The sequence below is a fragment of the Phaethon lepturus genome, unplaced genomic scaffold (genome assembly GCF_000687285.1).
Source record: "Phaethon lepturus isolate BGI_N335 unplaced genomic scaffold, ASM68728v1 scaffold2329, whole genome shotgun sequence".
Lineage (NCBI taxonomy): Eukaryota > Metazoa > Chordata > Aves > Phaethontiformes > Phaethontidae > Phaethon > Phaethon lepturus.
This window is the reverse complement of record NW_010561007.1, coordinates 7,507-19,633: the sequence shown is the minus strand read 5'-3', so window position 1 is coordinate 19,633 and position 12,127 is coordinate 7,507. Positions and strand designations below refer to the sequence as shown.

The window sequence follows — 12,127 nt, the reverse complement described above, 5'->3', positions numbered from 1 at the left end:
GTTTCATGCCTGCTGAAGGTCCCTACCCCTTCCTTTAGTGAGTTGTTGCTCCAGGAGCTCTGTCAATAAGCATTTGACTAAAGGCTCAAGCTTCCTTTGTTCGTTGTCTGCTTTTGCAGAGATGGTTGTATCAAAGCTGTGGGCCAGGCAGATGTCATTCGCAATCAGTTTTCAGGAGCAACGTTTGAAAGAATAATTGACTGCTCCGGGAAGTGTGTGTTACCAGGTAGGTTTATTTTTTCATAATGATACAATGCTGAATGGCAGCAAGTGCTTAGAGACAAAGTAAATGTGTATTAAACATCCCTCTGTCCTTTTTGCTCTATATTCATTACTGGTTTGATAGTATCTTGTGTTGAGGGCCAGACTATCATAGCTTCCTCATCAGGAGTGCTGCAAGGAGAAAGTTGCAGCATTTGGAGTGGGGTTTTTTTGGCTTCATAGTAGGGCTCTGTTTCCTCTTGTTTTGTTTTTCGTCTGTTCCTCTGTGTCACAGATCACAACAGTAACACAGCTGGCCTGCCGAATGGCTTTTCAGATTCACCTCTGTTTTCTGTACCATTTCCATCCATCAGCTGTTCTGCCGCAGAGCTCAGTCTCGCCATCCTACCCGCAGCCGGTTGGAGGCAAAAGGGCAGCGCAGGATTTTAAGGCACATAATCTGCAACTTTACCTGATAAAGCAATAAATCTGGGCAAATCTATTGCATGTTAAACTTTGCAAGTGGTGTTAGCAGATGAGCTGTTGGACCGCTGTTACGTTTGCAATGGCCTTGGGCATTCAGTAGTGTTGGTTTCACAGCTCATAGAAAAGGCTCCCACTGGAGTAAGTGGACTATTGCTAGAGTAAGTGCTGGCATACTAAGCCCAGCCTAAGCACTTTGCTTTTTTTAAAGAACACAGACTTAAAGTCTAATCTCCTTCAAAGTGTGTCATTTATAGTTTCTTCCACAGTTTGAAAATGTCAAAACAACATGAAAAACTCAGCAACTGGTGCACTTACCTAGAGATGTTTTGCATAAGGTGTGACACCTAAAAAAATTGAAAGAAAATTAATAGCTTTTGAAGAAAATCCTAGATTTTTGGCGGGTTGGATTCCTCTTTTTTTCTAACCAATAGAGGCTTTATACAGGAGCTTCTGCTGTCCATTTCATTTGCTTACATGTTCATAAGCTTTTCTTTTACACCGTGAAATAACCTGAGTATACATTTACTGTGTTTTCTTTAGGCCTGGTAGATGCACATACACATCCAGTGTGGGCTGGTGATAGGGTTCATGAGTTTGCAATGAAGGTAATGGCATAAAATTACACAGTGGGATTTTTCTTCCTCTTTTTTTATGCATAACTATTTCAACTTTCTAGTGACTCCTATTTTTCATCTGTAGAAAAATAAATAATTTCTGTCAGATAATCTAACTGAGGGAGGAGGGATGATATTTGAATATTGGTAGGCTGAGAGAGGAGTGGAGGAGAGGAGTGCAGCCTTTGCAGCCAGCCTTGATATATTTTTGCATTAATAGAAGCACTACAGGAGTGCTGTCTTCTATTACCATCTAAATCTTGGGGTTTTTTTTTTTTTTCTTTTTTCCCACATAAATGAATTTTTGAGCTAGAGATAGGTTTTCCCCTGGGGCTCAGGGGGAAGCAAATCTTCAGCGTAATTCTCGTTATGTCTCTTCTTATATAATTTCTTCATTTAAGTGGAGAGGAAAGAGAAGAGGAGGGGGAGGGAGGAAGAATTAATTTCCGCCCTCTTTTTCTCTCTCACTGTGAAGAGACCTCAAGGCACTTTCCAGAGTCCCTTGGACAGAAAATGCATATTTAATAGCTAATTGTTTGGGGGGATTGTGTGTTGTTTTTTTTTTTTCCCAAGCTGGCAGGCGCATCCTATATGGAGATCCACCAGGCTGGGGGAGGAATACATTTTACTGTGGAACACACTCGGAAGGCCACGGAAGAAGAGCTGTTCAATACTTTCAAAGACCGACTTGAACGCATGCGCAGAGCAGGATCTACGTTGGTTGAGTGCAAGAGTGGATATGGCTTAAACTTAGAAACAGAGCTTAAAATGCTCAGGGTGATAGAACGCGCTAAGCAATCCATGGATATTGGCATTTCTTCAACATACTGTGGAGCTCATTCTGTGCCAAAGTAATATGACTTGATTTTTCTTGCTTTTGTTAAATACTACTGCTTTGCACTGAAAATTGGCTGTTATTTTCCGAAAGGTTTCTTCTGCCCAGCCCTCCTAAAATACAACATATTTGAAACAATAGCCAGTATTTACAGAAGGGTCTCCTAAATTTTAATTTGAAGAAAGACAGGGAAGCTTTATTTAATGGCTACTAAATGCCAATGTAAGCTTAGCACAGTGTGCCTGCTTCCAGCAGATGCTCACACTGAACATAATGTGGATTTTGGGGTTCTCATGCAGAAAGTTCTGCCTGGGTTTGCTGCTACCCTTCAAGCATAGTCTCTGCCATGAGCTTTTATTTTGGTGAGATAACAGAAAAAAATACTATATTTAATCCTTTTATACCTCAGTAAACAAAACTTAATTATGCTTCCATGCAACGAAGAATTGCATGTATCTTATAGGTATGAGATGAGTAAATGTGCTTAGTCACAACTGTTTTGATAGCTCAAGTAGACATACCAAAACAAGCCTTTCTCACTTTGACATTTTTTCCCTATGATGAAAATAACATCTTCAAGTTACCACATTTCATTGTATGAACGAATTAGTGAGGAGTTCTAGCTAGGTAGGTGTATGTGAAACGTGCATTTTGACAGACTAAGCGGTAGGCTGCTACAAAACAAGACATGTGAGGTGGAGGCAGGCCTAGCATCACAGGGATACTGTGGCAATATTGAAGAGATGTTACTTTAAAAAAAAAAAAAGCATACTCCAAAAAAATCTACCTCTTCTGACATTCAAGAAAACATGACCTAGAAAAATTTATTTACAATCTAATTATTGTGTATTTGGGGCAGGATGGGAAATTATCTTTTGTTAATGTAACTATTCAAAAGGAATCCTGTATCATCTTCAGTAACTGGAAGATGGTTAAGAATAAAGTAACTAAAATCTGCTGAAAACACCAAATACTTCTTTCAAGCAGTTCTACTAAAATTTGGAGGACTTAATGGTAAAATAAAATCAAGGTTTTACCCCAAACTATATATACTTCTTTGCCCTTCATTTCTTCCTCCCCTAAAAAGCCTTGGGAGGATTTCAGTCAAAATCCCAATAAATAGTGTTTCCCACGAAAATATTTCAAGAATTTCAATAAACTAATTAAATAAATTCCAGTGTTTTTACAAATATATAAAATCTAATGTGTTAGAAAGACAGGTGTACTGTTTCACTCTCTGCATGGTTCTGTCCCCACTGATTGCACGCCAAACATAACAAAATATAACTAGTGATGGTACTGTATTTTAATTAAGGAGAAAAGGTAGTTGGGGATTTGAGGAAATTTCCTGAAGGAAATACTGGATTGTCTGTATATTCCAGTTTATGTCTTCTTAAATGCTCATCTCTTTTCATTCAAATGTTCATGTCTTGAATATTTTGCTTGAATTTTCTGCTACCCTTCAAACTTAGTCTCTGCCTCAGGTTTTGATTTTGACCAGGAGGAATTCTGCAGTTCTCCCCTCATCCAGGGCCTGCTGTTCAGAGCCATGGTCCTCAGCCTTTGGCTGGCTCCTGAACATCTGGGCCAGTAATGTGCTGAGAGAAGCATCCCTCTTTGTTGAGTCCAATTTTAAACTCTGAATTTCCTGCAGCTTCAGTAACAGTGGAGGATTGCAAGGGGAACATGTTGCCCGCAGGCTTGGGGCTGGGAATTGCTCTTTGTTATTACTTATGCAAATGATGATCTTGTGGATTCTAGAAGCTGTTGAACAGACAACTTCCAAGTCACTTAAGCTTATGCCAGTTTTCTTTCAACATTATATTCCATTAAACTGCCCTTTAGTTCAGTTATGCATAAATCATACAAACAAAAGAGTAAGATTGATTTAACTATTTTTGTTTAAATCTTTGTGATTTATGTAGGCCTTAAGATGTAATGCCCTTTTTTGTTGTAGAGACCTAATGGCAGCTCTTGACTAGATAGCCATTAAAGGTCTAATAATCTTCTGATGGTTTTGGAATGATCATAGTCATGCAAATTTGTTACCACCAATCTGCTAACATTGGATCAATTTAAAGTCATTCTATTTCATGTGAAACAAGAGAGCAATGTTATGCTTGCTCAGGGAGAATGGTGCTTAAACCCCTGTGGGGCTGCTGCTGACGAGCTTTGTGATGTTCTTCCTAAGCCGTTTGCTTGCTTGCTTACACTTGGCTCAATATACTGTTGGAAGTCTGGCCTCTTGCAGCAGAAGCATCACCAGAAAGTTCATTTAATTGATAAAGGTGTCAACTCTACCATGATGCCAAGTGTTGCAATATGTGGCATGTGTTGTAAAGCTTCAATATGTGGAATCTTAAAAGGAGCCTACCTCTAGACTTGCCAGCACTGGTTATTCTTTTTTCCCACCTGGAAATTAGCAGATGTTGAGAACTTGCTGTGTGTATCTGTTCATGATTCTAGGTATATGGTAATTCAGTCTGATTTTCTGCTTCTAGAAGGCACCATTGACACATGATTCAAATTGACCCTGCTCTGCACCAGGGGTTGGATCAGATGAGCTCCAGAGGTCCTTACAAACACAGTTATTTTGTGGGACTGTGATACAGTGCATTGGTAATAGGCAGTGCTTACTGAGGTGTGTGCCAAACGGTGCAGGCTACTTTAGTCTGAGCCATCCTAGAGAAAAATAAGGCTGCTGTGTTTATAGAGATCCCTGTTCCCATCCATTGCTTTTAAAAAATGTTTCCAGCCTTGGAACTTCCAGCCTTAGAGTATCTCCAGTTCTTCAGGAAATGCACCTAAAAAGCTCACAGCAGTGGGGCAAAGAAATAACTGTTCTGTCATCCCTGTAGTCATCATTTTGAATCAAAACCATGATTTAGAGGACGTCTGATTCTAATTTATCTTTTTTTTTTTCTGATTGGCAAAGCTTCACTGCACCCTTTTCATCTTTAGGAAGAAATTTTCAAAGTGATTTCCTGAGCAGAACTCTCCTGCATTAGAACAACGGCAGTTTTGAAGTCTTGGGCATTATGTCCCCCAGTGAAGTGAAACTAAGACTTACATCTCCCTGTTTTGTCTTGGCTGTGGTCCTAATCTTTCAGTCCAAATTCCTCCAAAGACTGCAGAGTAAAAGAAGAAAAGGGAGAAGGCTTGACATGGTAAAAGCTTGAGCAATCCCAATGACTGTTTCAGTGAGAGGTGAACAAAAGAAGGGCCATTAAGCTGGGTTCTGCTCTGCTTTATAACCACACGACCAGTTATCCAAGCAGAATTTGGCTTCTTGAATTTACTGCCACTGTAAAACTTCCAACTTGCCCACATGTGGCACTTTTATAACGCTGGTCTGTACATGCTTTCTGGTGCCTGAAATGAGGATTGAGATGTCACAGACATGTAGCTGCAGTATGTCACTTATCTTCAGATCTTAAAATTGCAAAATATTAACTCAGCTGCAGATTTGGGGATTGTTTGCTCTTTCAAAGGCATTTACTGATCTCTCCTGGGTTATCTTTGTGTAATAGGGAGTTTATAAATGGTTCTGACTTTGGCAAATCGAACCTCGTGAGGCCCCTCTGATTTAGAAACAGTCATCTAGCTATTACTCTGAATGGTATAAAAGGAGGAGAGGTCAATTTAAAATGATCATTTGTGCTGCACATCCCCTTTGAGCTTTGATATTTTAATAAAAATATTGCATTAATATAGTTTAAATATTTAAATAATCTTTTACATATTTAAATGTGTTTTAGAATACAGTTGTATATATGAATAGGAAAGCAGAAGAATTAGTTTTAAAATTCTCTTGTCTTGGTTAGCATCCAAGAAGGTAACCTTATAAAAAATATCTAGTAATTCGATCTAATATTCTTTGAATGGAAAGTAATTAGTGTTTGAGAGTACATGAATTACTGTAGTTTTAAATTTTTTAATCTGAAGGTTTTTTGAGTGCTTTGTATTTGCATCATTTTCCAAATAATCTAGAAATTGCATGTACAATTTGAATGTTTCCCAGACTTTAAGGATGTTATTCTTATTGTAACCTTTTCTTTTCATTAGAGGGAAAACTGCTACTGAAGCCACAGATGACATTATCAATAACCATCTCCCTAAACTGAAAGAACTCAAACTAAGTGGTGAAATACATGTTAACAATATAGACGTGTTCTGTGAGAAGGGAGTCTTTGATCTGGAGTCTACTAGGAGAATTCTTCAAGCTGGAAAAGATATAGGGTTACAGATTAACTTCCATGGTGATGAACTCCATCCGATGAAATCTGCTGAGGTACATCTTTCTTAACATTCACTTAAGCCTTTTGCTTTGCTTTTGTGAGAGCTGAATCATTGAAAGAACTGCAGTTTTCAAAACCAAGGTTTTATTTTCTAAGACTTTGAAAATAGACCACTCATAGACATCTATTTCTATCACACAATAGAGAGTGCAGCCCTTGTGCAGCTTTGGAGTTAAGCCTTGGAGGAAGCCTTGACCTCTGGGACTAACGTGCACTGACTAGTCAAACATTGACTTTGCTTATCTTCTACATGGGATACAGATGGGGAAGGTGGATATCCATGAACCCAAGCATGAAAAAAACCCCATGATTTCTATGCAACTTGAAAAATCTTTATTCCTTAAACGTCCTGTTAGCAGCAACAAGTCAGATGCGCAGTGAGCACAGTCAGAGGGATGGTTTAGTCCAAAATAGGCTCCAAAATATCTTGATAAAGAAAGTCACTCTGAGGCTGTGTTTCACCATCATTTAAACGTTGCTTCCTTCCTGTGGGATCTGCTCAGGTTATCGCTGCTATATTTAAAAGAAAACAAACCAGAACAAAAACTTTATTGATCATAAAAGCCTTTTTGGTGCTTCACCATTGAAGGCAGGAGTTGCACTACTAGTTCTACAACCAGTGTCAGTTTTGTCAGCCCTTTTCTGCTGGATACTTTGTGAATAGGACTTGATAATAGTTTTATCCATAGCTGTCCCATATTTTGCATGTTCATCTGTTAAAAACAGCACTGAAGGTGCACTTTCACGCAGTGGATGGTTAATACCTTTTCGTGACTAACTTTTCCTGCAGTAAATTAGCAAATAATTTTTCTCTGTATTTTGTTTGTCCTTTCAAGCGTTCTTTATGATTTTTCGTTTAGTAAATTTTACATTAATAGTGAATTGTCTCCTCCAGTCATTTGAAAACAATATTACTTTACTGAATTAGTTGAGAATCGTGAGTAAATTTCTTGAAAATTTTCTTAGCTTGGAGCTGAACTAGGAGCCCGGGCTATCAGCCACCTGGAAGAAGTTAGTGATGAAGGCATCACAGCAATGGCAAGAGCTAAGTGTGCCGCTGTCCTTTTACCAACAACTGCCTACATGCTAAGGTAAGGCCACTAGATTGGAGGAAAACTTTTGTAACAGCAAAATCATATCTGTGTTTTTAGAGTCTTTTAATGTACAAGCATAAGCTTCTATCTATGCCTTAAGGATCAGGCTGGATAAGTGAAGATAATCACGAAAGAGCTGAATGAGCCTCCCCATACATTGTTCCTGTGGAGATCCTCAAAAATGAGGCAATATCCTACTTCTGAGAACTCTTGCAGTAGATTTGGAGTGGTTCAGTCAACACTGGAATTTGCCCTTATGACAGGCTAAGGTGATAGGCGTTCATTTAAAAGAAAACTGGTCTGGTTTTCTTTAATCCATTTAGACTTTGAAAACCAAATTGGCATCTTTTCAGGAAAATTACATCTGCAGTATATGTATTTGCTCTCTTGCAGAAGGTTTTCCTGGGAAATGAATCCTTTGGTTATCTAAAGAGCTGAAAGACCATGGGTAGCATTTTAAAAATCTCGTCTGATTTTACTCAGGCAACACTGAGCAGAATTGCCTTAAGAACACTATTTTCCATATGCAGATGTTCCAGATAAGCACAGATGGATCACCTGCTTATCCCTAATGCCAAAAATAAGCCAACTAGATGATGAGGACCATGACCCAGTAATACCTCTCCTTCTGTGAAGCGAAGATCCTTGAGCTGATTTTGGTTTATTTTCAGCAGCTTGCTTTCCAAGGCATTAAGGCTCATGTGATTGCCACCTGTGCTCACTTCTAGGTCTGTGCTTGTGTTTGTATTTATGGTTAGCTGTCCGTGTCCTGCACCAGTGCTTTTGAACCCAGTGGCTGACTCTAACTACATGTGCCGCCAGAATACATACCTCAGGGAGGACGTGTCATCCTGCAAACTGATCCCAGACAGGGAGGTAAAGGAGACAATAGACATGCAGCCACCTGTGGAAAAGGTTGCAGCTGTAACTCACGCGTTACTCCAGAGACTCCATGAGGTGGAAAGTTTATAACCTCAGGATAAATCTCAGATGGAGATAATAACAAGCCGTGGGAAATAAGGCCTTGTTTGTCCCCGTGTCTGGTGCACTATTTATTGCACACAAGGCTCCCAGTCTAACGCACTCTAAAAATGAAGAAGAGATATGACAAATAACTGGTTAAAGAGTATTAGAGGGCCGAAAGCCGTGCAACATATTAGAAGTTGCTATGAGGTGATGTGGTACATCCTTTGCTGGCCTCCCTCCGCTCCTTCAGTACCAATGATGAGAGCTCAGACCTCGACCGGTCATACCCTACACTGACTCCTGGTTTTAAGAAAAGCAGTAGTGGCCAGGGCTTCACCTGATGGCCAAATTGTGCAGCTGGAGAGTTGCTTAATGGTAAACAGTCTTTCATTTTGGCCTTTGCTAACCATTGCTTGCAGTACTCCTAAGGAGTCTGGCAGCAAGAGCACAGCAAGGGATGCAGAGGCTGGAAACACACTTGAGGATGGGGAACAGCTCTGCAGACAAATCTTTTTTGTCTTGCGGTTAAGTCCTGGAGCATCGTGTTTTGCAGGAGCAGGTGGTATTTTCTCATAAATCTGCCAAGATGCTTCTGTAGGGAGAGGATTGTCTTATAGCAAATGTAAGCTCTTCATCGAGAGCTCATTTACTGTTCTTTTCTGTTAACTGCAGTGGTTTTAATACTGCTTTTTGAGCAGCAGATGCTCTAATGTTTCATTTTTATTGTTACACTGGAATGCCATCCAGGGGGACCTGGACAAGCTCAAGGAATGGGCCCGTGTGAAACTTGTGAGGTTCAAAAAGGCCAAGGGCAGGGTCCTGCACCTGAGTCGGGGCAACCTGCAGTATCAGTACAGGCTGGGGGGTTGAGAGCAGCCCTGCTGAGAAGGACTTGGAGAAACTGGTGGATGAAAAGTTGGACATGAGCTGGAAATGTGCACTCACAGCCCAGAAGGCCAACTGTACCCTGGGTTGCATCAAAAGCAGCGTGGCCAGCAGGTCGAGGGAGGGGATTCTGCCCCTCTACTCCACTCTCCTGAGACCCCACCTGGAGTCCTGCATCCAGCTCTGGAGCCCTCAGCACAGGAAAGACATGGACCTGTTGGAGAGGGTCCAGAGGAGGGCCACAACAATGATCAGAGGACTGGAACACCTCTCCTATGAGAACAGGCTGAGAAAGTTGGGCTTGTTGAGCTTGGAGAAGAGAAAGCTCTGGGGAGACTTTATTGCAGCCTCCCAGTACTTAAAGGAGGCTTAAAAGAAAGATGGGGACAGACTTGCTAGCAGGTCCTGCAGTGATAGGACAAGGGGTAATGATTTTAAACTAAAAAGAGTGTAGATTTAGCCCAGATCTAAGGAAGAAATTTTTGACAATGTTGCGGGTGGCGAATAACTGATCCAGGTTGCACAGAGAGTTGGTAGATGCCCCGTCCCTGGAAACATTCAAGGTGAGGTTGGACAGGGCGCTGAGCAACCTGATCTAGTTGAATATGTCCCTGCTTATTGGGGGGGGTTTACTAGGTGACCTTTAAAGGTCCCTTCCAAACCAAACTATTCTATGATTCTGTTTTCAGACACAGTGTTTGGTGCCATTGGCTTTACAGCAACTATGGCTAAAACTTTTTAGAGAGTGTATTTCCTATGGCTGGTGCCCACCCTTGCAAACACCTACCAAGATTAACCCAGTGGCCGAACAATTCTGAAATGGCTATTCCAAATATTGAAGTTATTGAAGATATCTTTTGCATTAACATTGCTAAGTGGAAAAATACTCTAATGTATACAAATTAAATGCACAGCCTCAACTTACTCAATTGCCAACAGAATACCAGAATTTCCATGGCCTGGGGCCGGTGCTTTATACTGGCTGCTGCCACATGCTGTTACTGCAACAGCAGTGGATCACACTTCCCATTTATGCTGTCCATAGAGTGATAGATATTTGTCTCTAAAAGGATTAGTGGAACTGAATGCATGAATGTAGCCAAACTGAATGATGACTTTTGCTCTTGTAAATCATCGTGTAATAACTAAGCAAGTTGTACTGACAAGTGTCTTTTTCTCACTAGACTGAAGCAACCTCAAGCTAGAAAAATGTTAGAAGAAGGAGTTATAGTTGCTCTTGGCAGTGACTTTAATCCTAATGCATACTGCTTTTCAATGGTAAGCTATTCTTAATACTTATGACACCACAAAATTATGAAATCTCTTACCAGTACAACTTCTGTATAGAACTTGTGCACTTAAAATAGTCTTTGTATCTGCAAAGAGAGCTCTATGCCCAGCTTAGACAATTGTTCATGCTTATTTATATGGATTGGTACTTTTGCCAGAAATTCTTGAAACCAGTAGGAGTTTTATTCTTCATATGCACTGAGAGGCTTATAAAAAGGCTTTCAAGGTTCCTGATTGTAGAGTTCTCATTTTGGATTTGGCAAGATTTACATTATGCAGGACAACTCCTGCTGTTGCACAAGGAGGGAGGAGAATGCTCAGGGATTTGAGGTGTGAACAGCTTTATTTGTGTTACTGGTAACTCCCATTTTCCACTTAACTTGCCTATTAGCCTATGGTGATGCATCTGGCCTGTGTAAACATGAAGATGTCAATGAATGAAGCACTAGCAGCTGCTACCATTAATGCAGCTTATGCTCTGGGAAAATCGGACACGCATGGCTCCATAGAGACTGGCAAGCAGGGGGATCTTGTTATCATAAATTCATCAAGGTTTGTTCTTCCATTGTCATTTGAAATGTGATTTAACATAAGGGACTTTGTTTTTCACCCTATTGTGGATAGTGGAGAGGTTAGTGAATTCCTCGTGCTTTAGAAGTTATTTTCATCTGAAAAAGGGACACTGCTGGCATTTTAGACCCACTTTCATTCTCCTTAATCACTCCAGTGGAAAATAAAGTCTACAACTTTTGGGGCTAATATTACAAATAATCCATGCCTAATTACAAATTACCTAAAGATAATACCTGTTTATTTTGTGGAATTCTCTGCTGATTTGTACATTATGCAGCATCATGCAACAAGAGATCAACATGTGAACATGGAGTAGTGTTTTCCAACGGTTCAAGCAAATCTTTTATAACTGCCAGGTATACTAGGTATGTGACCTGCTTTTATGCAAGTCTGGGTATTCTTAAACATGTTGTTGTCTTTTTAGGTGGGAGCACTTGATTTACCAGTTCGGGGGACATGAAGCATTGATCGACTATGTTATAGTTAAAGGAAAAGTGGTCTATCAAAATGAGAGCTGTGGGACAATGAGCAGTTACTGAGAGAAGACAGTAATTTAGGAAGCTACTGTCATCAAATTAGAATGGAATACTTCTAATTTTCTATTCTGTAGACAAATCAGATTTGTATTTACTGGTAAATTGCTTGCTTGCTCACCTTACCAGCCCTCTTATTCAAGTAAACTTTACCAGGCATTACCCGTCTGGTGCATCTTTATGTCCATTGTCCTTCTCTCCACTGCATGAAAATAATTTCTAATTGTACCCATTTGAAATAAAACAGTTTCAAAAAATGGTTTCCTATACAATATTAATCTATAAAATTATTATATTTGAAAGTAACCCCAACAAACCATGAATGAATGAAGAAGTTTGGATCCACGTAAAA

General features: G+C 40.0%; 1 protein-coding gene across 1 annotated transcript in view; it reads left to right on the top strand.

Annotated features, from left to right (window-relative positions):
• AMDHD1 (amidohydrolase domain containing 1) overlaps positions 1 to 11,781 on the top strand; it is a 12,357-nt gene extending 576 nt beyond the window's left edge. Inside the window, exons 2-9 of the mRNA XM_010293826.1 lie at positions 120 to 226; positions 1,228 to 1,292; positions 1,875 to 2,152; positions 6,202 to 6,427; positions 7,401 to 7,525; positions 10,564 to 10,657; positions 11,061 to 11,221; positions 11,667 to 11,781. Of these exons, the coding sequence (XP_010292128.1) occupies positions 120 to 226; positions 1,228 to 1,292; positions 1,875 to 2,152; positions 6,202 to 6,427; positions 7,401 to 7,525; positions 10,564 to 10,657; positions 11,061 to 11,221; positions 11,667 to 11,781 (1,171 nt within the window). The remainder of the gene's footprint in view (positions 1 to 119; positions 227 to 1,227; positions 1,293 to 1,874; positions 2,153 to 6,201; positions 6,428 to 7,400; positions 7,526 to 10,563; positions 10,658 to 11,060; positions 11,222 to 11,666) is intronic.
• Positions 11,782 to 12,127: the final 346 nt, after the last annotated feature.